Source organism: Notamacropus eugenii, chromosome 4, assembly GCF_028372415.1.
Source record: "Notamacropus eugenii isolate mMacEug1 chromosome 4, mMacEug1.pri_v2, whole genome shotgun sequence".
NCBI lineage: Eukaryota > Metazoa > Chordata > Mammalia > Diprotodontia > Macropodidae > Notamacropus > Notamacropus eugenii.
Window position 1 is genome coordinate 108,642,248 of NC_092875.1, and position 23,018 is coordinate 108,665,265.

At 40.4% G+C, this 23,018-nt stretch overlaps 1 protein-coding gene and 1 long non-coding RNA gene across 4 annotated transcripts; both read right to left on the minus strand.

Moving 5' to 3' along the window:
* Positions 1-1,584: 1,584 nt before the first annotated feature.
* LOC140500443 (uncharacterized) lies at positions 1,585-13,257 on the minus strand. Of its 3 annotated transcripts, none has more exons than XR_011965740.1 (8): positions 11,104-13,257; positions 10,287-10,454; positions 8,798-8,910; positions 8,291-8,419; positions 8,102-8,216; positions 5,526-5,627; positions 1,874-2,228; positions 1,585-1,769 (listed from the first exon to the last, which is right to left on the minus strand). It is a non-coding gene; the product is annotated as an uncharacterized lncRNA (long non-coding RNA). The 3 variants fall into 3 exon arrangements; XR_011965741.1 differs by having other exon boundaries at positions 10,287-10,930; XR_011965742.1 differs by lacking the exon at positions 5,526-5,627 and having other exon boundaries at positions 1,586-1,769.
* Positions 13,258-14,164: 907 nt separating this feature from the next.
* Positions 14,165-22,678, minus strand: LOC140500444 (ferritin heavy chain-like). Its single transcript, XM_072603045.1, has 2 exons — positions 18,851-22,678; positions 14,165-17,978 (listed from the first exon to the last, which is right to left on the minus strand). The coding sequence occupies exon 2, from the start codon at positions 15,018-15,020 to the stop codon at positions 14,493-14,495; it is 528 nt and encodes a 175-aa protein (XP_072459146.1). The 5' UTR covers positions 15,021-17,978; positions 18,851-22,678; the 3' UTR covers positions 14,165-14,492.
* Between the last annotated feature and the right edge of the window lie 340 nt (positions 22,679-23,018).

Consider the following 23,018-nt stretch of genomic DNA (forward strand, 5'->3'; position numbering starts at 1 on the left):
ACCTATATATAGCTTTAAAAAAAGTATTTGTTTAAAGGACTGATATTGAGCCATGGTCTCTGGAAAGAATGTTTCTATTAAATATAAAGAACTAATATTTAAAAATATTTCTCTTTTAGGAGGGAAAAGGGATGAGGGGTTTTTCTAATTTAATAGACTGACAAATTATTTATCTACAGAAACAGAATTCTAAGTAGAATTTGAGTCCTGCACTTTTTGAGGTTGAGGAGGTATTTGGGGCCTTCCAAATGGCAGCAGAGTAAAATGATGGTGTTCAGAATGGAAGAAAGTTGGTTGCCTTGGAATGCCTTTTGCTCAAAGTTTCTTAACGTCATACTTCATGGCAAGCCTTGGCTTAAAATGGAGAATTAATGGGATCACTGAAGGGGGAAGGCACAGATTTTGCTCAAGACTTTCCTAACAAAGGGTCTGACAAGGTTGCCTTAAGAAGTAACAAGGTCTCCATCATGAAGAATGTTGGAGCAGATTTTGGATAAACACCAAAGGTACAAAGATTCGTGAATAAATAAGGGTGCGACTGACTATATGAACTCTGAAATTCATTGTAATTCTGATCATTGTATTTTCAGATTCTATGTATTTTTTCCCACTTCAAGATGTAGGAACATAAGAGGGTAAAAATTTTCCTAGCTAAAGTACGTAGGCTTTAAGTAGTCAAATAAAAGCATACAGTTTATAATTACACAAAGCCTCTGAAAGCCTGCATCCTCTCAAAAAAAAAAAAAAAGCCTAGTCATATGTAGTGAGATTTCTTTTTAAAGTGTTAAAAATGTACTTTATTGTTTAAGAAGTATCTTTTGCACAGACTAAACTGTGCTCCTCACATACAATCCCATATAAGAAATCTCTTGAAGCAGGTAGTGAATCTAAGTCAAATTGAGTAGAATCGTACTCATATATTCTTAGAGCTAGAAAAGAGTCCAATTCCCTCATTTTACAGAGGAATTAATGGGGGACCAGGAAGGGAAAGCAATTTGCTCAGGGACTGCACCATGAGGTAGGTCTTCTGCCTCCCAGCTCAGTTCTTCTCAGTGCCCCACATTACATTTGTACCTTTGTGACTGGGAAATAACTAGTTACCCAGTCACATGTGTGTTACTGTATAAGTGGGGCTTTTACTGTTGCTCTTCAGTTGTTTCTCATTTGTGTCTGACTCTTCATGACCCTATTTAGAGTTTTCTTGCAAAGATGTGGGAATGATGTGCCATTGCCTTCTTCAATTCCTTTTACACATGAGAAAACTGAGGCAAACAGGGTTGTGACTTACCCAGGGTCACACAATAAGTGTCTAAGGCCAGATTTGAACTCAGGAAGATGAGAGTCTGACTTCAGACCCAGCACTCTATCCATTGTGCTACCTAGTTGCCTGAAAGTAAGTGGCACATAACTTAATTAACTCTCTCCTTGCCTGAACTGCTAACTTTAGGTTTATTATTGGCTCAACTTTCCCAGGAATAGCATTCAAAGTTAAGTGTTCAGGCAATGATCCTCTCAGCCCTTCTCCCATATATACCCCCAGTAGCACTTGTGCTACTAAAATGATGAAGTTCTAAAAACACAATTAATTTGAATTTTTATTTAATTTTCATGGTACAATATATGCAGTACAAATCACACAAAGAGGTACATCCAGAATCTTCTGATCTTGTATTCTAAGAAGTCTGGCAATAATGATGTCTCATGTGTGTGGAGGAATTCTAACTTTCAAAGCACCTTCTTTATTTTCTCAATCAATCTTCCCATCACACCTGTGGGGGAAAAATGTAGAAGAGTCATTATTATTATGATTCAGCAGGTGAGGCATCCAAGGCTTCAGAAAGTTTAAATTTGGAATAATATAGCTCTAGATGACCTGCTTTTGGTGTTTTTCACCGATGAAGGAAACTCAAATTATCGTCCACGGGCTGGCCTGGAACCAGCATTGCCAAATGACTTTCCCAAAAATCTTTTCTTTTTTCTGAAACCCCCTGTGAGGGAAGCAACAGACTCTTCATTGCAGTTTTCATCAGAGCTTGAGCTCCTGGTTCCTAAACCAGTGGAAGGCAAAGGCCATTCATGGTGACTGTCTTCACACAGTGCTCCATTCTCCTGGCACCTGGATCTACTCCAGAACCTGTGACTCTCATTGAAGGTTGCAGCGGCCATACACTCAGCAGCAGTCTGATCACAGGAGCACAGAAGCTTCTCACACAGACTCTGCCCTCTACCTAAGGAAGCAAAGGCAAAACAATGGACAACTCAAATGTTACATCCTTCTCACTAAGAATAATTCATGAGTATATAGTAAAACTTTACATTTTACCAAGGCTTTCTTTACAATAGCCTTGGGACATAGATAGTACAATATTATTACCCCCATCTTAAAGAAAAAGAAACTGAGGCTGAGAGAGTTACATGACTTGCCCATTGCTAGAAAGTAAGTGGCAGTATGTGGATTCAAACTCATACCTTCTGAAATTTGAAGTTGAGCATTCTTTCTACTTCATCACCTCTTACAGAGAAATATGGGAACCATAATACTTCTTCTAGCACAATTTTGTATCATATAATGTGTGGAAATGGAATCCCCTGCTAGATTCTCAACTCTCTGAGGAGTTGGAAGGAACTTTGGAATTAGTCTTGTCCAGCCTCTGCCTAATACAAAGCTATCAACAGCCTGTACTTCAACACTCCCAGTCATGGAGAGCTCCCCCACTAACTTACAAAGCAGCTTAGTCCACTTAAGCAGGACACTCACATTTAGGAAACTTTTATGTTTTTCCAATGTATTCTTCCTTGTAAATTCTACTCCTTAGTACTAGTTTTGCCTTCTAGGATCAAGTAAAACAAACTTTTGATTTCTCTTCTACATGACAGACCTTAATACATTTGAAGATTCCAGTATCTTCATCTACTCTAGCCTTCTGAGTTCTTTGTGTTATGCAATGCAGAGAACTAGACACAATTTACCAGCTGTATTATGACTGATGTGGAGGAACACAAAATGATCATCTGCCCTAGAACCAAGTATAGTTATATTTACACAATAGGCAGTGAATAAATGGTCAATTAATTGAATTTACTAAATTTCAGAGGGTCAGATAGGAATGGCAATTGTTCTATTAGGACATAAATCAGGTCTCAAGGGCTTCCCTACATATCAGACAGAGATTCACAGAACTGTTCTTAGGCTCAGATGAGAAAGGTAAGTGCAAAGGTACTTTGTAACTATAAAATCTCCACTCTCCCAACACCCATCCCAGCATGTACTTTCTCCTCTTCCCCTTCCCAGCACTGTATTTATATGTTGTCTTCACACATTAGAATGTAAGAACCTTGAAGGCACAGGCCTTTTTTTTTATTGTATTTTTATCACTAGCACTTGGCACAGTAACTGGCACATATTGAGTGCTTAGTAAATGCTATCCTCTCTCATGTATCTGTCTATCTATCTAACATTTACATATGTACATATGTATCATTTATCTCTCTATCATTATTAATCATATTGTTAGTATTTCCCCTGGTAGCCTAAGCTGCCCTTGATCTATCAGTTCTTTGATGAGATCCTGATTTTCAGTTTTCATCTCTTAACCATTTCAGGCTTCTTTCTCTCTTACATAGCCTTTGATTTAGCTATATTTCTTCACTGACCTTCGTCTTGTACTTTCTCGACTCTGCATTTTTTTTCACTTGCAAAACATCTTTCCCAATTGCCTGAAATCTTTGCATTTCCAAATCCTATCCATTTTTCAAAAGTCAACTCAAATTCCATCTCATCCGTGAAGATTTTCCCCAATGAAACTTTTCAAGTCTGATCCTTACTTTTCACCTTTTGCTGCCTGGCTTTTCGTCTTGTCATTCAACTGAAACTAAGATAATTTTTTTATACCAGGTCCAACTTAAATTTTACTTCTTCCATAAAGACTTCTCTGATGATCTCAGGTGAACGTGATCTCTCCTCTCTTTGATCACCTGAATACAATTCTACAAGGCTTCATTAAGTGGCTACCCTGCTGGAAACACTATCTGTGCCACTCATTTGACCCTTAGTATATGATGCTTTGCATTGTTAATTCTTCTTATTTGTCCATGTATGCTCCTTGAAGGCAGGACTCTTTCTATTTTTTTCTTTTTATGCTCAGAGTTGAGCACTGTGTAAAGTGCATGATAGGCACAGAAGGAATGTTGATTGGTTGAGTATCTCCTCTGCTATATGGCCAGTGACTTAGGGACAGGGGCTCTGCATTCTTGGAAGAATAGTCTCTTAAGTTGGAAGTCATCACAGAGGTAGCCTACACCACTCTACCCCCGAGCAGCCTATCCTGTTGCCTCTATAGATTCCCCAGTAAGTGGTCATCAATTTCTACTTAAATGCTTCCGTTGACAGGGAAATTGTTATAACTCGAGGAGGTGACTCATTCCACTTAAATTTGTAGTAAATTTTCCCTCATATTTCTCCTCAATTTGCCTGTTTGCAATTTCTTTCAGTTGATTTTAGTTCTATCTTCTTAGGTTAAGCAAAACAAGGATAACCCTTCAACATTCCATTCCTTCATGTATTTGGTAATAGCTCTCATGCTCCACTACAGCCTCCTCCGCTCCACTTTAGACATTCCTATTCCCTTCAACTGGCTCCATCTAATATCATCTCCATCCATTGTATGCTTCTTAATAGGTCTCAGAGTGTCTGAAATATATAACTGATGTTCAATGAACATTCTTGGCTTCCTGCATTGAGGAACAGTGCTTTCAGTTAGAGCTGTTGTCATCTGAAATAGCAACTTCATGGAAGTAGGGAGCTTCAGAGTCATCTAGTCCTGCTCCTAAGTGAAGCATAAATCCTGTCACCATAAGATGATGGTGACCATCCTGCCTCCATGTGAAGATCAAAATTCAGAGCAAAATAAGAAGAATGAGGAGAACATACACAATGATGACAATAACCAGACAAGGCAGTCAGGCTCAGATCAGGCACAATAACTAGGCTTTGGAGAGCACATAATGAAACACATCTGACAGAAAGCTAAGGGACTGTGGGGGCAGAATATACATGTATTATGGCACCATGTTTTGTCAATGGATATGAATTAATTTTGCTATTTGTATAGAGACTTGGGGTAGGTGGGGATTAACAATTGTGTGAAAAACAGGCACCACTAGAACTTTTAAAAGTTTAGTATAGTTAACGTTTGCATTATTTATAGTCTTCTTAGGGTTCTTGTAGTTTCTTTTACTTTGTCAATTGTTCTTGTCTTTTCCTTATTGCATAATTACTTTATACAATATTTTAAATTTATTTTATTGTGTATTTATACATACATCTATACATGTGTATGTATACATACATACAAACACAAGTATATATATATACATATATGTATATATATTTTTTCTTGTGTGTATTTCCTATCTCTAACCAGATTACTCAGCTGTTTGAAGGGTAGGGCCATGGAACATGCAGCAGATACTCAATGATTCCCTGCTAGCTTGACCTGAACAACACCCTCCATGGGATCACTTACATTTTATTTTGTGATTCTCACGTGTCACTTTTTGAACTCCTCTCTAACTCTCAGCCAAATTTCTTCCCTATTTCCAAGCAACAATGATGTGAAAAGTACCACCTACAACAAAGCAAAACCTTTACTGTTCCAAAGTACCAAGTGTCCAGGCACAACTTTGTTTTCTCTTTAAAAACAAACTCCTACATCTCCTCATTTAAGGAAATAAAAGCAATGTATTAATAAAGCTCTCTTGTAAACCAGGCATAGAATTTATTGATTGAAAATTTATTGGACTCCCCACAAGTAAGAGGTGAATTGTTGAACACTTTTAAGCAGAATTTGATGCAGCCAACAGCATGGCTGCTGGTTTATCTCAGCAGAGTTCAAGTAGGATAATCAGTGTCCATTTAGACTCAGAGGGTCAACATTTCTGACTGCTAGTATTGGCAGGCACTATGCTAAGTGATAGGGGGGGCAGAGTAAGGTAAAAGCAGTCCCTCCAATCAAGAAACTTACATTCCAACGATAGCAATGTCAGGAAACAGGTGCACCCCAGGTGCATATGAAATAAATCAGAGGCAATCTGAATGGAGAAAGCACTCACAGCTGGGGTGCCCAGGGAAGGCCCCTTGGAGATGCATACATTGGATATGAGACATGAAGGAAGTCATGGAAATTCAAAGTTGGAGATGAGGAGGAAGAACATTCTAAGCATGGAAAGTAGTACATGCAAAGGTAGATGGAGTGTCAGGTGTGGGAAGAAGCCAGTAGGACAGTGTGGCTGAATTTAGAGCCTGTGAAAGGGTGTAAAGTGTATTAATGTTGGGAACATAGGTTGAGGCCTATTATAGAGAAATAGTTCTCTTTCCTCAAAAGGTTATGGAATGGGGAAGGGATGCATGGGAAATCTAACTAATGTAAAAATCAGTCAGATCAATAGGCATATATTAAGCACCAACTATCTACCAGAAACTGTACTAAGGACTGAATATACAAAGACAGGCCACAAAATGATTCCTACTCTCTAGGAACTTACAGTCTAACACAAAAGATATCAATTGAAATCTCTTTTAAAAATACATTAAAAGGCAAAAGGTGATTAGATTGAAAAAAAAAGTTGCAGATTCACTGAAGTGTACATACTCTTGAGGATACTATTGCTAGGCACATATCCAAACAGAGATCAAAGGCAAAGCAAATGGACCCATATATACAAAGTATTTGTAGCAGCTCTTTTCACTAAAACAGAGAACTAGAAACCAAGGAGGTCACCACCAAATGAGGAATGGTTGAATAAATTATTGTACATAACTGTAGTGGAATATTATCTTACATCTAAAAATGACAAAAGGGATATTCTCAGAGAACCCTGACCAGACTTCTTTGGGCTAACACAGAGTGAAATGAGTAGAACCTGGAGAACAATTTATACCATGGCAATAGATTCCATCCCAGTGGGGATCTCCAGACCAAGCCAGGAAGGCTTCATGCACACTGTGTGAATAGGATGATGGCTTCTCATGCAGAGCAGGCCTTACATGTGGGCGCAATGGTTGAATGATACTAGAAAAGTCTTGTCCCTACAAAAATGTCTTCCATGTTGACCCAGGGTGCCTGAGTCCCATAACTTACTCGTTAAGGAACTGAAGGCAGCTGTTAAAATGCTGATGTGCCACAGGTTACAACAGCATTGGGTGTGGCAAAACTCTATTGAAACTGGTATTCTTTTTGTAGATAGGAATAAGCAACTTTTTTATAAGGGCAAAATAATTTTGATTGGTACGTGTAGTTATGAGGAGATGAGGTTGGTTAGTGGACATGCACAGGACATCTTATAAAGATTAACTGCTACATATTCAAGGTCTAAATAAGGTTTTAAACAGGAGTCACTGAAGTTGACTCATCCCAAGTAACTAACTTTGCACATATATGTGTATACGTTAATATACATGTATATATGTGTCTCAGCGTGTATATATTTATGTCTATATGCATGCCCTTTTCAGTTCAGTTCAGTTCAATAAACATTGAATACATCCCTACTGTATGCCAGGCACCGTGCTAAATGCTGGGATTACTAATGAGGAAAAGACAATCCCTGCCCTCAAGGAGCTTGTAATCAAATAAAGGACGCTTTTTGTACAGGGAAAGAAGGCCAACAGGGAGCATTATCAACATATCGTATACACACCAAGAAGTGCAAAGAATGCTGCTGCTTTCTTGTGTTAATAAACTCTTTTCATCTTATATCTTGAGTTTGCCATACAGACCAGGGTGAGACCCTACCAAGATGCTCTCTATCTCTCTGTCTGTTTGTCTGTCTCTTTCAAACACATACATGCACACATACACACACATATATACACATGTATTATATACAGTCATATAGTTACATACACATATATACTCATGTATTATACACACATTTAGTTCAGCCAAACATAGTCACCTTGGATTCAATATTACAATAGTGCCAGTTTGGAGCTCAGAATCCAAACCCTCCTTCCAGTTATTTAATAGCTCTCTCATATCTATATGGACAGCAGGGGCTCTCTCTAATTGGATCTAAGGGCAGTGCTGGTTTTCCTACTCACCTTTTCCTCGTCTCTTTAGGGATCAGTTCCAAAGTCTGAACGTCTGAGTCCCCAGATTTAAGGCCAGACAAGGCACTTGTTACTCCCTTCGTTACGGAGACAGGCTACGTGGGACCTAAAAACATGGAGATGTTAGCTCATACAGAAGTGTAGTTGAGGAAACTGACAAACCCAATCTAGTTTTCTTACCTGTGACCTTGGGTATGTAGAAGGCAACATCAAGGCCATTGAGAGAGGAGCTGATGTGTGAATGAAGAAAACACTCAAAGGCAATTTTATCACAATTACATAGAAGATGTTCACAAGGATCCTTGGAATCTGGAGAGATGACCAACAAATGGAGAGGATTGAGAAAACTCCCCAACTCACTTCACTTCCCTTTAGATGACCTCACCTCTTTGATCCCTCCCAGCTATATAAACTTTGAGTCCTATGAGGGAAGAATGGGTGCTGTAAGTAGGATGCCAGGGCAATGCCCATCAAATTCATCACCATTGCATTTCCAACTGGTCTTAGCCCCAGAAAGCATGATAGAATAGGAGAGGAAATCCCTTGGGTCAACTTCTGTGCCCCTTGGACAGTGGGTATCCTGGGAAGGAAGAGAAGTTCTTTGTATTCCCAAGCACTCCACTTACACTAGAATCACCATGTACCTACCCAGGATACTTCAGACTTAGTGAAATGAATTTCACTCACCACAAGTAATGTTGAAGTTGTTAGAAGTGACATCAGTGGAAAGATTGATTATGTTTCAGCTTCAGTTCAATTCAGCAGTGTCTTCATAAGATTTTTGGTGCTGGAAATAATAACTGGACACATGATTGGAGAGAAAATTAAAGCTTGAGTAATTAAAGGTAAGAAATCCTTGTTTATTTGTTACTAGAATAACTAAAGCACGTTGTTAGAGTGGAAAGAGTCCTGGATTTAGACTCAAAGGACCTGAGTTCCAATCCCACTTGTAGGGATTGTCTGTGTGACCTGCTTAACCTCATGGACCTGTCTCCTCCTCTGTAAAACAAGGGGGTTGGACTAGATTACATCTAAGGGAGCATCCAGCTCTGGATCAAGAAGAATATGTGTTTTCTCCCAGTAGAAGAGTCACATATAGCTACCCCCCTCTAGACAAATTATGTTTAGAATCAGAGTTTGAAGGAAGAGCATGGATTCTTACAAGATAGCCTTAGTTCTAGTTAGACTACAGAAGACCTTGGAGTGTAGAATACAGAATGTTACACCTAGAAGGAATCTTAGAGATCATTGAGGTCAAACTCTTTTTTTAATAGGTGAAGAAACTGAGGCCCAGACAGGTGACATGATTTTGTCCAAGGTCACACAGTACCAGGATTCATACCCAAGTCTCCTTGAAGACTTGCTGAAGGAAGCAAAAGCTGGATGGCCCCCAGGGACAGTGCCTCTGACCTTTGGCTAGCTCTAGTGATTAGAATATTTGTCCTTACACTGATCCTCCACTTCAGCCTTGTCCCCTTAGTTTTACCCTCGCACGTCAAATCTAATATCTCTTCTCTAAGACAGTCCTTTGGCTTCTCTTCTCCAGGATTAACATTCCCAGCTCTTTCAATGAACTTTTATACAGCATGATCAAGTACCTCATCGGTACATATCATATCTTGACACATCCCTAGAACACTCCACTAGGGACTTTTGCTTAGGTTGATATCAACCCAATGATCAAACCTTTTTGGATCCATTTGCTTAACCAAACACAAACATGTATGTCTGTGTCCTTACATTCCATATATATCTGTATTATGTGTGTATATGTGTGTATTAGATTCCTTATGTGTCTTATTGTCCTGCATATAAGTCTCTTACTGCCCCCAAGGCTTTCAACTGGCTGTCATTTTTCTATCCTGTGTGACAGGGTAAAATCACTGTCTTCTGATTTTTGCTGGATCAGGATAGGATTTGGGCACACTCCCTGTAGTGTGGTATGCTTAAGAAAACACCCTGAGTTATAAGCTTGTGAACTCCTTTGTGGTCACTTTTGTGGGCATGTGGAGTTGTCTGGAAGTGTGTGTGTATATGTGTATATGTGTGCGTGTGTGCATGTGTGTGTGTTTATGAGCCTGTGGGCCCACTTGCTCTAACGCATATAAGTGTCCTGAGTTAGACTCTCAGTTTTCCTCATGGAGTTTTTATCTTATGCAGAGTTCTACTTTCCTACCTTATGGAGTCAGCTGTAATCCTCTATTATTTGGCATCCATGCTCTTCCTTTCTTTTGATATTCTGATTCTGTAGATTTTGCAGTAAGAAGCTGCTCAGATCTCTTGCTGGTTAAATGATTGTCTTCATTCCTCAAAGAAGTCTTCTCAGTATGAAATTTCTCTGATTCTAGTTCAGAGCAGGAGAGACCAGTGCAGTCTGGAGTATTTGGGAGAGGCTTTATACTGGCATGCATTATCTCCTCCCATTCCTCATCTGAATATAAATTACTGGAGGGAAAGCATTGTTTCTTTATGTTGAATTTGAATACTCAGAACCAAGAACAATGCCTTGACTATTTTTGGAAGGTCTGGACTTGTGATTTTACTTGTGGCATAGGGACCACACAGTAAGGAGATACCCTGTACTGATACAGATAGCAACTCATCCACAGCTTGCAGACATGGAGAGGTGCCTGTTATATAGGGCTTAAATGAATTGACTATACAATCATTTTATTTCGGAAATGGAAACTGAACCAAGTTTTTCCTGATTCTGAGCCTAGTTCTCATACTTCAACAGCAGGCACTTATGCTAATAAGTAGTGGTTGAATCAAATTGAATCTGGAGAGGGTGAGACTTGAAGGATGTAAATCCATCTTGAGCTAAGAGAAGCACACAGGATGGCACTTAGAGGAAAGTATCACCTGTGTATCACAAGTTCTCCCCCCTCCCCCATATTCTCAATAAGACTAAGACCTCATTCAAAAGGACATCTTTTAAGCTAGTTAGATATTTCTCCCTTCATGCTGGATTTCAAAAAAAAATATTCACTTACCAGCAATTGTCAACATCAGCATTGGTTGGTTGGGTGGTTCTTGTCCTTTGTCTTCAAAGAGGACCAAAATCACATCACCAACATAAAGTGGAAATTCAGTGTGTCCTACTGTGGCTGATAATAACAATATGAGCTCAGAATGCTCTACCACAGGTGGAGCAGAGATAGTCCATGTAAATATTTGGGGTGAATATTCCAAATTTCTGCATCCTGCGGTTGCTTTGTGCTGTCTCAATCCTGTTTTGCTCAAAGTGCACAACACCCTTTCTGATGTGTGCAAGCCATGCTGAGTGGTCCTGTGCCAGTGTATCCCATGTTGCACAGTCAAATTCAAAGTTCTTGAGAAAGACCTTGAGAGCGTCCTTGTATCTTTTCTTCTGGCCACCATGTAATCACCTGCCCCATGTGAGTTCTCCATAAAATAGACTTTTTGGCAAGACAACATTTTGCATTCAAACATCTTGGCCAGCTCTTCACAGTTGCACCCTCTGAAGTATAGTTTGAATACTTGGCAGTTCAGCTCCAGGAAGGACTTCAGTGTCTGCTGCCTTATCCTGCCAGATGATCCTCAGAATCATCCTAAGACAATTCCAATGGAAGTGATTCAGTTTCTTGGCATGTCACTGGTAGACTGTCCATGTTTCACAAGCACACAACAATGAGGCCAGCACAATAGCTCTGTAGACATTCAGTTTGGTAGTCAGTCTAATACCTCTTCTCGCCCAAACTTTTCTTTAGAGCCTCCAAAACGTTGAGCGAGCTCTGGAAATGTGTGTAACAACCTCATTGTCAATGTTTTCATTCCTGGAAAGTACACTACCAAGAAAAGTGAACTTATTCACAGCTTTCAAAACTTCTCCATTTGGTGTACCTGATGGTTCCACATACAGATAGTGTGGTGGTGGATGATGGCGCACCTGTGTATCCCTGATATTAACAATTAGGCCAAGACTAGCACAGGCAATAGAGGGTTAATCCATGCTTGTTTCTCAGTTTCAGAGGCTGCACTGAGTGCACAATCATCTGCAAACAGAAAATCATGCTCCAACACTCCCTCCACTTTGGTCCTGGCTTGTAGACTTTTCAAATGGAAGAATTTACAATCAGTATGGTAGTTGACCTTGATGCCCTGCTCATCCTCAATGAAAGAATTAGTCAACAAGGCTGAAAACAATCATGCTAATAATCATGGGAAGAAGCATACAGCCCTGTTTCAGTCCACTGGTGAATGGGAAAAGTCAGGAAAGCTTTGTCCATTGTCCAGAACCAGGGTAAACATACCATCGTGAAAATGACATACAATATTGATGAACTTCTTTCGGAAATCAAATTTTGACATAATTTTCCATAAGCCTTCACCAGTAACAGTGTCAAAAGGTCAGATTTATTAATGGTATCCATCAACATACTCATCAGAAGAAATGCATAGTTTTCAACCACAGAATAGAAATGAACCAGCTGCCTGTTGAATGAAGAAAGACATAATGAAGAATATTTGCTCAACTCAGTTCAATTCAGTTCAATTAAACACATATATTAATTATGCAAACTCAATGCAGCCAGGAAGCCTTTGTCAATGGAAGTCTGTGTAGGTCAGTGGAGAGAACACTTGATTGCATATCAGAAACCTGTGCTTGAATTCTGGATCCCAGCTATTAAAGCACCATGTGACATTCAGAAAGACATTTCTCCACTTTGAGGGTTGGAGTCATCCTTCCCTAGGAGCCAGTTTGCAGAACTTAGATTTGGGCTCAAATACCCAGGTGTAATTTTCTCATCTGTAGCATGAAAACAATGACATTAGAAGCTCAATATGATTGTTTGGAGGAAGAAGTTTGCAAATATCAAAATTAATGGTGTATTGGAGAAAATTTCTTCATTTTTCCAATAAGGGTTGGATTATATAACCCCCAAAGTCCATTCCACCACACGATGGTGTTAAATTTCCTTCAAGTGTAATCTCTTCTCTCACCCAAGGTCTCTTCTGGCTTCTAGTATTTTTATTTTTATAATCAACCTTTGCAGGAACCTGGAAATGTTTCACTCTGACACAACGTACCGATAATGCCTCAATAGACATAAAATGTGGATAAATCTTCACAGAAAAGATTTTCATATATTCAGCAGAGATTCAGAGCTGATAATGACATGTCCTCTGGCTCTTCTGAGGCTGAAAAGAAAAGAAATTCTTAAGACATGAGCCCTGTCTTATCACCAAGGACAAACTATTGTGAGTTCAGCAGGTGAAAGCATAGAATTTCTAATGCCCTGACAAAGCAGTCTTCTGCTAAGGAGCTTAAGTAAGGGAATCAAGGGAATCGATAGACACAAGTGGCATGGGAAATATTCTACTAAAGAAGGAAACAGGACACCTACCATTGTTAGATCTGTTTAAAACCAAGAGAATTCCATAGCAGAACTGTAGTAAATATTTTATTGCTCAGTTAAGAACTGTAAGAAATTTTAGACTTGTAAAATGTGAAAAAGTCCTTAAGATCTCTTATTCAACCTACGAGTTTTGAATATTAAAGACTCAAGGCCTAGAAAGGTCACCTATATAGTCAGTGTAAGATCCCAGACTTAAGCCTGGGCCCACTCCTTCTCAGCTCTTTGTGTTCTCTACTATACCTCTTCTTCGTATTGTTCACTTGTGTCTGACTGTGGCCATGTGGACCATAGAATCCATGAGGTTTTCTTGGCAAAGATAATGGAGTGGTTTGCCATTTCCAAACCCCAGTGGATTAAGGGAAATCGTGGTTAAATGAATTGCCCAGGATGATAGAGCTGGTAGGGTCTGAGGCTGAATTTGTACTCAGGTCTTCTGATCCCAGACTCAATACTCTATGTACTCATAGAGGCCCTACTCCCTGATTTGACACAACCTCATCATATGAACCTTGCCCAGGTCTATATCCCATTCACAGCCTTCCCTATTCCCCTAAAGGACAACCAGAAACCAGAGAAACTCAACTAAGCTCCAAGTGTTCATGTATTAACCCCTTCCCCAGACATGACTGCATATGAACAGGGTGTCTGAGAAAGAAAATCCACTTACCTTAGGGAATAAATTGTAGAGTTTTCAGCTCCATGAAAAGAGAAGTCCATCTAATAATGAGGGCTGTCCAAAATGCAATGAGATTCTTCAGGTCATCTTGGGTGATCTTCACCATTGTGGTGGTTTTTCAACGTTACAGATAAGCATTGATTGGGGATATTGTCTTGTTTTTCTTTTTTTGTTTTTTTTGTATTAGTGCCTAGTCACTTTATTTAGATGTAAATGGTAGTAGTTTTTTGATACAAATTATGGGAGATAACCAACATATGCATGCACTCAAATACAGTAAGAGTCATGGCCACAGTTCCTAGGTGTAGGGGAAGGCAGGTATGACTTAGCTCTCATTGTCACTGTCTCCAAGGGTGTGCTTGTCAAAAAGACATTCCTCCATGCCAGAATGTGGGGCCCCCATTTTGCCTAGGTTGGTTATGGGATCAGCCAGTTGTCTGATGGACTTCACCTGTTCGTCCAAGTAGTGGGTTTCAATGAAAAAACAGGAATGGGGGTCAATCTTGTCAGTGGTCAGCTTGTGCAATTCCAGTAACAACTGACTGACATTTTTTTCCAAGTGCAGAGCACACTCCAGTGCTTTCAGCCCACTCTCCCAGTGACCTCGGTGTAGCTTCTTTATGTCTTGCAGAAAGATGGGGCTGCCAACCTGATTCTGGAGTTTCACCTCCTGGGACTGGTGGAGGAAGTACTGCCCAAAGTTCTTCAACACTACATCATCTTGGTCAAAGTAGTAAGACATGAGCAGATAGACATAGGAGGCATGGAACTCCCATTTGATGTATCCTTTTACAGCAGCCTCTGAGTCCCTGTGATAGCTCTGCCGCACCTGAGAGGGAGCCGATGTGGTCATGGCAGCAGTGCAGACTGTGTAGTGGCTGGGGCTGAAGTTGGAGACGTGGTGGATGCAGCACAGGCACCTGAGGCCAGGGGCCAGGGTCTGGGGCAGCTGAGCTGCTTCTGTCGCATCAAAGGGAGGAAGGACAAAGAGTTGGTTAGTGGAGGTGTAGGTGGACAGGTGGGTAAGGGCAGCTCTGGGCAGAAATCGAGGAACGGGTTCTGTATAAGCACTGTGGAAGTAGGAAACCTCAGAGACTCCCTTTCCCTGCTCTTCTGGTTGATTGGGATTCTTGTTGAAGAGTCTCTGTATTTATGAGTTATATGAATTATTTCGGAGGAATTGGGGTTTTCCTTCCAGTATTGATTCTGTGACTCCGGAAAAATAAAAGGTTGAAATTATTTAGCTGGACAAGAGGAGCATGGATTGTGAGTTCAGGGTTCTTTCAGCATCCCTTCAACATCACAGGATATTGGCAGCCATGTATTTAGCTGTAGGTCAATTCTTGGTTTGAAAGCTTTAGAAAAGTCCAGTATTGTTTCTATGATTAAATGCCTGTTCTAGACAAAGCTGAGTATTTAGGAAACTGGACAAAAATTCAGTTGTTAGGCTGTTAGCACAATAGCTAGCCCTGGAAAATGTCACTGTTGGAGTCCATATGAAAGCAAAACTTGCATGAGTAGGTGCATTTGCTTGCAAAGAGCCTCTTTAGAATCTGTTTCCATGTGGAACAGAAGGATGCCTTTGGAAGAGGGATTCTTTTTTTACAGTGATGTTCTTGGAAGTGGGGACATTTACAAGGATGCTCTTGGAAGAAGGTTTTTTTGTTTGTTTGTGTGACTTATGTTTGTTTTATGTTTTTTTTTTTTTTGGATGGAATTTCGAAGATAAAGTGGAATTTCAGTGTGTCTGACTGTGGCTGATCATACCAATATGAGCTCACAATGCTCTGCCACAGGTGGGACACAAAGAGTCAATGTGAGTATTTGGGGTGAATATTTCCAAATTTCCATATTTTGCGTTTGCTTTGTGCTGTTTCAATTCTGCTTTGCTCAAAGCACATGGCACCCTTTGTGATGTGGGTCTGCCATGTTGAGAGGTCCTGTGCCAGTGTCTCCAACGTTGCACAGATAAATCCACAGTTTTGAGAGTGTCCTGGTATCATTCCTTCTGGCCACCATGTGATCTCCTGCCCCATGCGAATTCTCCATAAAATAGTCTTTTTGGCAAGTCAACATTGTGCATTCAGACATCTTGGCTAGTCCATCAGAGTTACACCCTCTCAAGCATAGTTTGAATATTTGGTAGTTCAGTTCTAGCAAGGACTCCAGTGTGTCCTACTTTATCCTGCCAGGTAATCCTCAGAATCTTCCGAAGATAGTTCCAATGGAAGTGATTCAGTTTCTTGGCATGGCACTGGTAGAAACTGTCCTTGTTTCACAAGGACACAACAATGAGGTCATCACAATGGCTTTGAAGACTTTCAGTTTGGTAGTCAGTCTCATACCTCTTCTCTCCCAAACTTTTCTTCAGAGCATTCCAAACACTGAGCTAGCTCTGTCAATGTGTGCATCCACCTCATTGTCATTGTGTTAATCCCTGGAAAGTACACTACCAAGGTAAGTGAATTTATTCACAGCTTTCAAAACTTCTCCATTTGTTGTAACCAATAGTTCCACATATGGATAGTGTGGTGGTGGCTGTTGGAGAACCTGTGTTTCCTTGGTATTAATTATTAGGCCAAGATTAGCACAGGCAACAGAGGATTAATCCATACTTTGTTTCATCTCAGCTTCAGAGGCTGCACTGAGTACACAATCATCTGCAAACAGAAAATCATGCACCAACACTCTCTCCACTTTGGTCTCGGCTTGTAGCCTTTTCAAATTGAAGAACTTGCCATCAGTATGGTAGTTCACCTTGATGCCATGCTCATCCTCATTGAAAACATTAGTCAAGATGGCTGAAAACATCATGCTAATAAGCATGGGAACAAGCACACAGCCGTGTTTCACTCCACTCATTAGTGGGAAGGCACGAAAGCTTTGTCCATGGTCCAGAACCAGGGCAAACATGCCATTGTGAAATTGACATACAGTATTGATGAACTTCTTTGGGCAATCAAATTTTGACATAACTTTCCATAAGCCCTGACCAGTAACAGTGTCCAAGGCCTTGGTCAGTTCTACAAATGTTATCCATCAACCTACTGATCAGAACAAATGCAAGCATAGCTTTCATCCACCGAATAGAAATGAATCAGCTGCCTGTTGAAGGAAACAAGACATGATGAAGAGTATTTGCTCAACTCAGTTCAATTCAGTTCAATTAAACAAATATTAATTATTGAAACTCAATGCAGCCAAGAAGCCTTTGTCAATGGAAGGCTGTGTAGATCAGTGGAGAGAACACTTGAGTGCATATCAGAAGCCTGTGCTTGAATTCAGGATCCCAGCTATTAAAGGTCCATGTGACATTCAGAAAGACATTCCTCTACTTTGAGATTTGAAGTCATTCTTCCCTAGGAGGCAGTTTGCAGAACTTGTATTTGGGCTCAAATACTCGGGTTTAATTTTCTCATCTGTAGCATGAAGACAATGATATTAGCAGCTCAAAATGATTATTGGGAGGAAAAAGTTTGCAAATATTAAAATTAATCGTGTTTTGGAGAAAATTTCTTCATTTTTCCAATAAGGATTGGCTTATATAACCCCCAAAGTCCATTCCACCACACGATGGTGTTAAATTTCTTTCAAGTGTAATCTCTTCTCTCACCCAAGGTCTCTTCTGGCTTCTAGTATTTTTATTTTTATAATCAACCTTTGCAGGAACCTGGAAATGTTTCACTCTGACACAATGTACCGATAATGCCTAAATAGACATAAAATGTGGATAAATCTTCACAGAAAAGATTTTCATATATTCAGCAGAGATTCAGATGTGATAATGACGTGTCCCCTGGCTCTTCTGAGGCTGAAAAGAAAAGAAATTCTTAAGACATGAGCCCTGTCTTATCACCAAGGACAAACTATTGTGAGTTCAGCAGGTGAAAGCACAGAATTCCTCAAGCCCTGACAATGAACTCCTCTGCCAGGGAGCTTAAGTAAGGGAATCAAGGGAATCTGTAGACACAGTTGGCATGGGAAATATTCTACTAAAGAGAAAATGGGAAACCTACCATTGTAGATGTATTTAAAGTGAAGAGAATTCCATTCCAGAACTGGAGTATTTAATTGCTCAGTTAAGAGTTGTAAGAAATTTTAGACTTGTATAATGTGAAAGAGTCCTTAAGATCTCTTATTCAATCTGCCAGTTTTGAATATTAAAGACTCAAGGCCCAGAAAGGTCATCCAGGTAGTAAGTGTAAGATTCCAGACTTAAGTCCAGGCCCACTTTTTCTCAGCTCTTTGTGTTTTCTGCTATACCTCTTCTTGGTATTGTTCACTTGTGTCTGACTGTGGCCATGTGGACCATAGAGTCCATGAGATTTTCTTGGCAAAGGTCATGGTGTGGTTTGCCATTTGCAAACCTCAGTGGATTAAGGGAAATGGAGGTTAAGTGAATTGCCCAGGGGGAATAAGCTGGTAGTGTCTGAGGCTGAATTTGTACTCAGGTCTTCCAATCCCAGGCTCAGCATTCTATCTACTGATAGAGCCCCTACTCCCTGCATTGACATAACCTTATCATATGAACATTGCCCAGGTCTGTGTCCCATTCACAGCCTTCCCTATTCCCCTAAGGGACAACCAGAAACCAGAGAAACTCAACTAAGCTCCAAGTGTTAATGATACTTCCCCAGACATGATTGCATATGAACAGGGTCTTCAGAAAGAAAATCCTCTTACCTGAGGGAATAAATTGTAGAGTTTTCAGCTCCATGAAAAGAGGAGACTTTCTAATAATGAAGGTTGTCCAAAATGCAATGAGATTCCTCAGGTCATCATGGGTGATCTTCACCATAGTGGTGATCTTTAAAGGTTTGAGACAAGCATTGATTGAGGATATTGGCTTGTTTTTCTTTCTTTCTTTCTTTCTTTCTTTTTTCTGTTTTGTTTTTCTATTAGTAACTAGTCACTTTATTGAGATGTAAATGTTGGTAGTTTTTTGGTACAAATTATGGTCAGATAACCAAAATATGCATGCACTGAAATACAGTAAGGGTTATGTCCACAGTTCCCAGATGTGGGGGACACCAGGTGTGACTTAGCTCTCAGTGTCACTGTTTCCAAGGATGTGCTTGTCAAAAAGATATTCTTCCATGACGGATTCTAGGGCCCCAATTTTGCCCAGGTTGGCTACGTGATCACCCATTTGTCTGATGGACTTTACCTATTCATCTAAGTAGTGGGTTTCGATGAAATCACATAAATGGTGGTTATTCTTGTCAGTTGTCAACTTGTGCAATTCCAGTAACCACTGACAGACATTTTTTTCCAAGTGCAGAGCACACCCCACTGCATTCAGCCCACTCTCCCAGTGACCTCCGTGTGGCTTCTTGATGTCTTAGAAAGATGGGGCTGCCAAGCTGGTTCTGGAGATTCATCAGCTTGTCAGCATGCTCCTTCTCCTCCTGGGACTGGTAGAGGAAGTACTTCGCAAAGTTCTTCAATGCTACATCATCTTGGTAAAAGTATTAATAGACACGGAGAGTTACACATAAGGGGCAAAGAGCTCCAGTTTGATCTAGTGGTTGATGGTGGCCTCCGAGTCCTGGTGGCAGTTCTGCCACACCTGAGAAGGGGCCGATGTGGTCATGGCAGCAGTGGAGGCTGTGCAGCCACTGGGGCTGAACTTGGGGGGGGGGGGTGGCAGAGGCAGAGCTCGGGGCAGGTAGCTGCTGAGCTGCGTCTGCTGCATGAACTGGAGGAGGGAGGAAGTGTTGGGTTAGTGGAGGTGTAGGTGGACAGGTGGTTAAGGGCAGCTCTGGGCAGAACTTGAGGAGCAGGTTCTGTATAAGCACTGTGGAAGTAGGAAACCTCAGAGACTCCCTTTCCCTGCTCTTCTAGCTGATTGGAAGTATTGTTGAAGAGTCTCTGTGTTGATGGGTTATATGAATTATTTCAGAGGAACTTGGGGTTTTCCTTCCAATACTGATTCTGTGACTCCGGAAAAATAAAAGGTTGAAATCGTTTAGCTGGCCAAGAGGAACATGGATTGTGAGTTCAGGGTTCCTTCAGCATCCCTTCAACATCACAGGATATTGGCAGCCATGTATTTAGCTGTAGGTCAATTCTTGGTTTTAAAGCTTTAGAAAAGGCCAGTGTTGTTTCTACGATTAAATGACTGTTCTAGATAAAACTTAGTACTTAGGAAACTCGATAAAAATTCAGTTGTTAGGCTGTTAGCACAATAGCTGGCTATGGAAAATGTCATTGTTGGAGTCCAGATGAAAGCAAAACTTGCATGAGTAGGTGTATTTAGTTGCAAAGAGCCTCTCTGGAATCTGTTTCCATGTGGAGCAAGAGGGTGTCTTTGAAGAGGGATTCTTTTTTTACAGTGATGTTCTTGAAAGTGGGGATTTTTACAAGGATGCTCTTGGAATAAGGATTTTTTTTTTTTGCTTTTGTTTGTTTGTTTTTTAGGATGGGATTTCCAAGATAAAGTGGAATTTCAGTGGGTCTGACTATGGCTGATCACACCAATATGAGCTCAGCATGCTCTACCATAGGTGGAGCATAGATTGTCCATGTGAATATTTGGGGCAAATATCCCAAATTTCCACATCCTGAGTTTGCTTTGTGCTGTCTCAATCCTGCTTTGCTCAAAGTGCTCAAAGCCCTTTCTGATGTGGACATGCCATGCTGAGCAGTCCTGTGCAAGTGTCTCCAATGTTGCACAGTCAAATCCAAAGTTCTTGAGAGTGTCCTGGTATCGTTTCTTCTGGCCACCATGTGATCTCCTGCCCCATGAGAGTTCTCCATAAAATAGTCTTTTGGGGAAGCTAACATTGTGCATTCAAACATCTTGGCCAGCCAATCAGAGTTACACCCTCTGAAGCACAGTTTGAATACTTGCCACTTCAGCTTTTGCAAGGACTTCAGTGTCTGCTACCTTATCCTGCCAGGTGATCCTCAGAATCTTCCTAAGATAGTTTCAATGGAAGCAGTTCAGTTTCTTGGCATGGCACTGGTAGAGTGTCCATGTTTCACAAGCACACAACAATGAGGGCAGAACAATGGCTCTGTAGACTTTCAGTTTGGTAGTCAATCTCATACCTCTTCTCTTCCAAACGTTTCTTCAGAGCCTCCCAAACAGTGAGTGAGCTCTGTCAATGTCTGCATCCACCTCATTGTCATTGTGCTCATTTGTTGTAACCAATGGTTCCACATATGGATAGTGTGGTGGTGGCTGTTGGAGAACCTGTGTTTCCTTGGTATTAATTATTAGGCCAAGATTAGCACAGGCAACAGAGGATTAATCCATACTTTGTTTCATCTCAGCTTCAGAAGCTGCACTGTGTACACAATCATCTGCAAACAGAAAATCATGCACCAACACTCTCTCCACTTTGGTCTCGGCTTGTAGCCTTTTCAAATTGAAGAACTTGCCATCAGTATGGTAGTTCACCTTGATGCCATGCTCATCCTCATTGAAAACATTAGTCAAGATGGCTGAAAACATCATGCTAATAAGCATGGGAACAAGCACACAGCCGTGTTTCACTCCACTCATTAGTGGGAAGGCACGAAAGCTTTGTCCATGGTCCAGAACCAGGGCAAACATGCCATTGTGAAATTGACATACAGTATTGATGAACTTCTTTGGGCAATCAAATTTTGACATAACTTTCCATAAGCCCTGACCAGTAACAGTGTCCAAGGCCTTGGTCAGTTCTACAAATGTTATCCATCAACCTACTGATCAGAACAAATGCAAGCATAGCTTTCATCCACCGAATAGAAATGAATCAGCTGCCTGTTGAAGGAAACAAGACATGATGAAGAGTATTTGCTCAACTCAGTTCAATTCAGTTCAATTAAACAAATATTAATTATTGAAACTCAATGCAGCCAAGAAGCCTTTGTCAATGGAAGGCTGTGTAGATCAGTGGAGAGAACACTTGAGTGCATATCAGAAGCCTGTGCTTGAATTCAGGATCCCAGCTATTAAAGGTCCATGTGACATTCAGAAAGACATTCCTCTACTGTGAGGGTTGGAGTGAGTCATCCTTCCCTAGGAGGCAGTTTGCAGAACTTGTATTTGGGCTCAAATACTCAGGTTTAATTTTCTCATCTGTAGCATGAAGACAATAATATTAGCAGCTCAAAATGATTATTGGGAGGAAAAAGTTTGCAAATATTAAAATTTATGGTGTTTCAGAGAAAATTTCTTCATTTTTCCAGTAAGGGTTGGCTTATATAACCCCTAAAGTCCATTCCAACAAACGATGTTGTTATATTTTTTTCAAGTGTAATGTCTTCTCTCACCCAAGGTCTCTTCTGGCTTCTAGTATTCTTATTTTTATAATCAACCTTTGCAGGAACCTGGAAATGTTTCTCTCCGACACAACATACTGATAATGCCTCAATAGACATAAAATGTGGATAAATCTTCAGAGACAAGATTTTCATATATTCAGCAGAGATTCAGATGTGATAATGACGTGTCCCCTGGCTCTTCTGAGGCTGAAAAGAAAAGAAATTCTTAAGACATGAGCCCTGTCTTATCACCAAGGACAAACTATTGTGAGTTCAGCAGGTGAAAGCATAGAATTCCTCAAGCCCTGACAATGAACTCCTCTGCCAGGGAGCTTAAGTAAGGGAATCAAGGGAATCTATAGACACAGGTAGCATAGGAAATATTCTTCTAAAGAGAACACAGGACACCCACCATTATTAGATATACTTAATACCAAGGGAATTCCATAGTAGAACTGTAGCATTTAATTGCTCAGTTAAGAACTGTAAGAAATTTTAGACTTGTAAGATGTGAAAGAGTCCTTCAGATCTCTTATTCAAACTGCCAGTTTTGAATATTAAAGACTTAAGGCCCAGAAAGGTCACCCAACTAGTA

What these genes read in the sequence shown, in the direction of transcription:
- LOC140500444 (XM_072603045.1), bottom strand. Translation starts at nt 15,020, where the DNA reads ATGACCACATCGGCTCCCTCTCAGGTGCGGCAGAGCTATCACAGGGAC.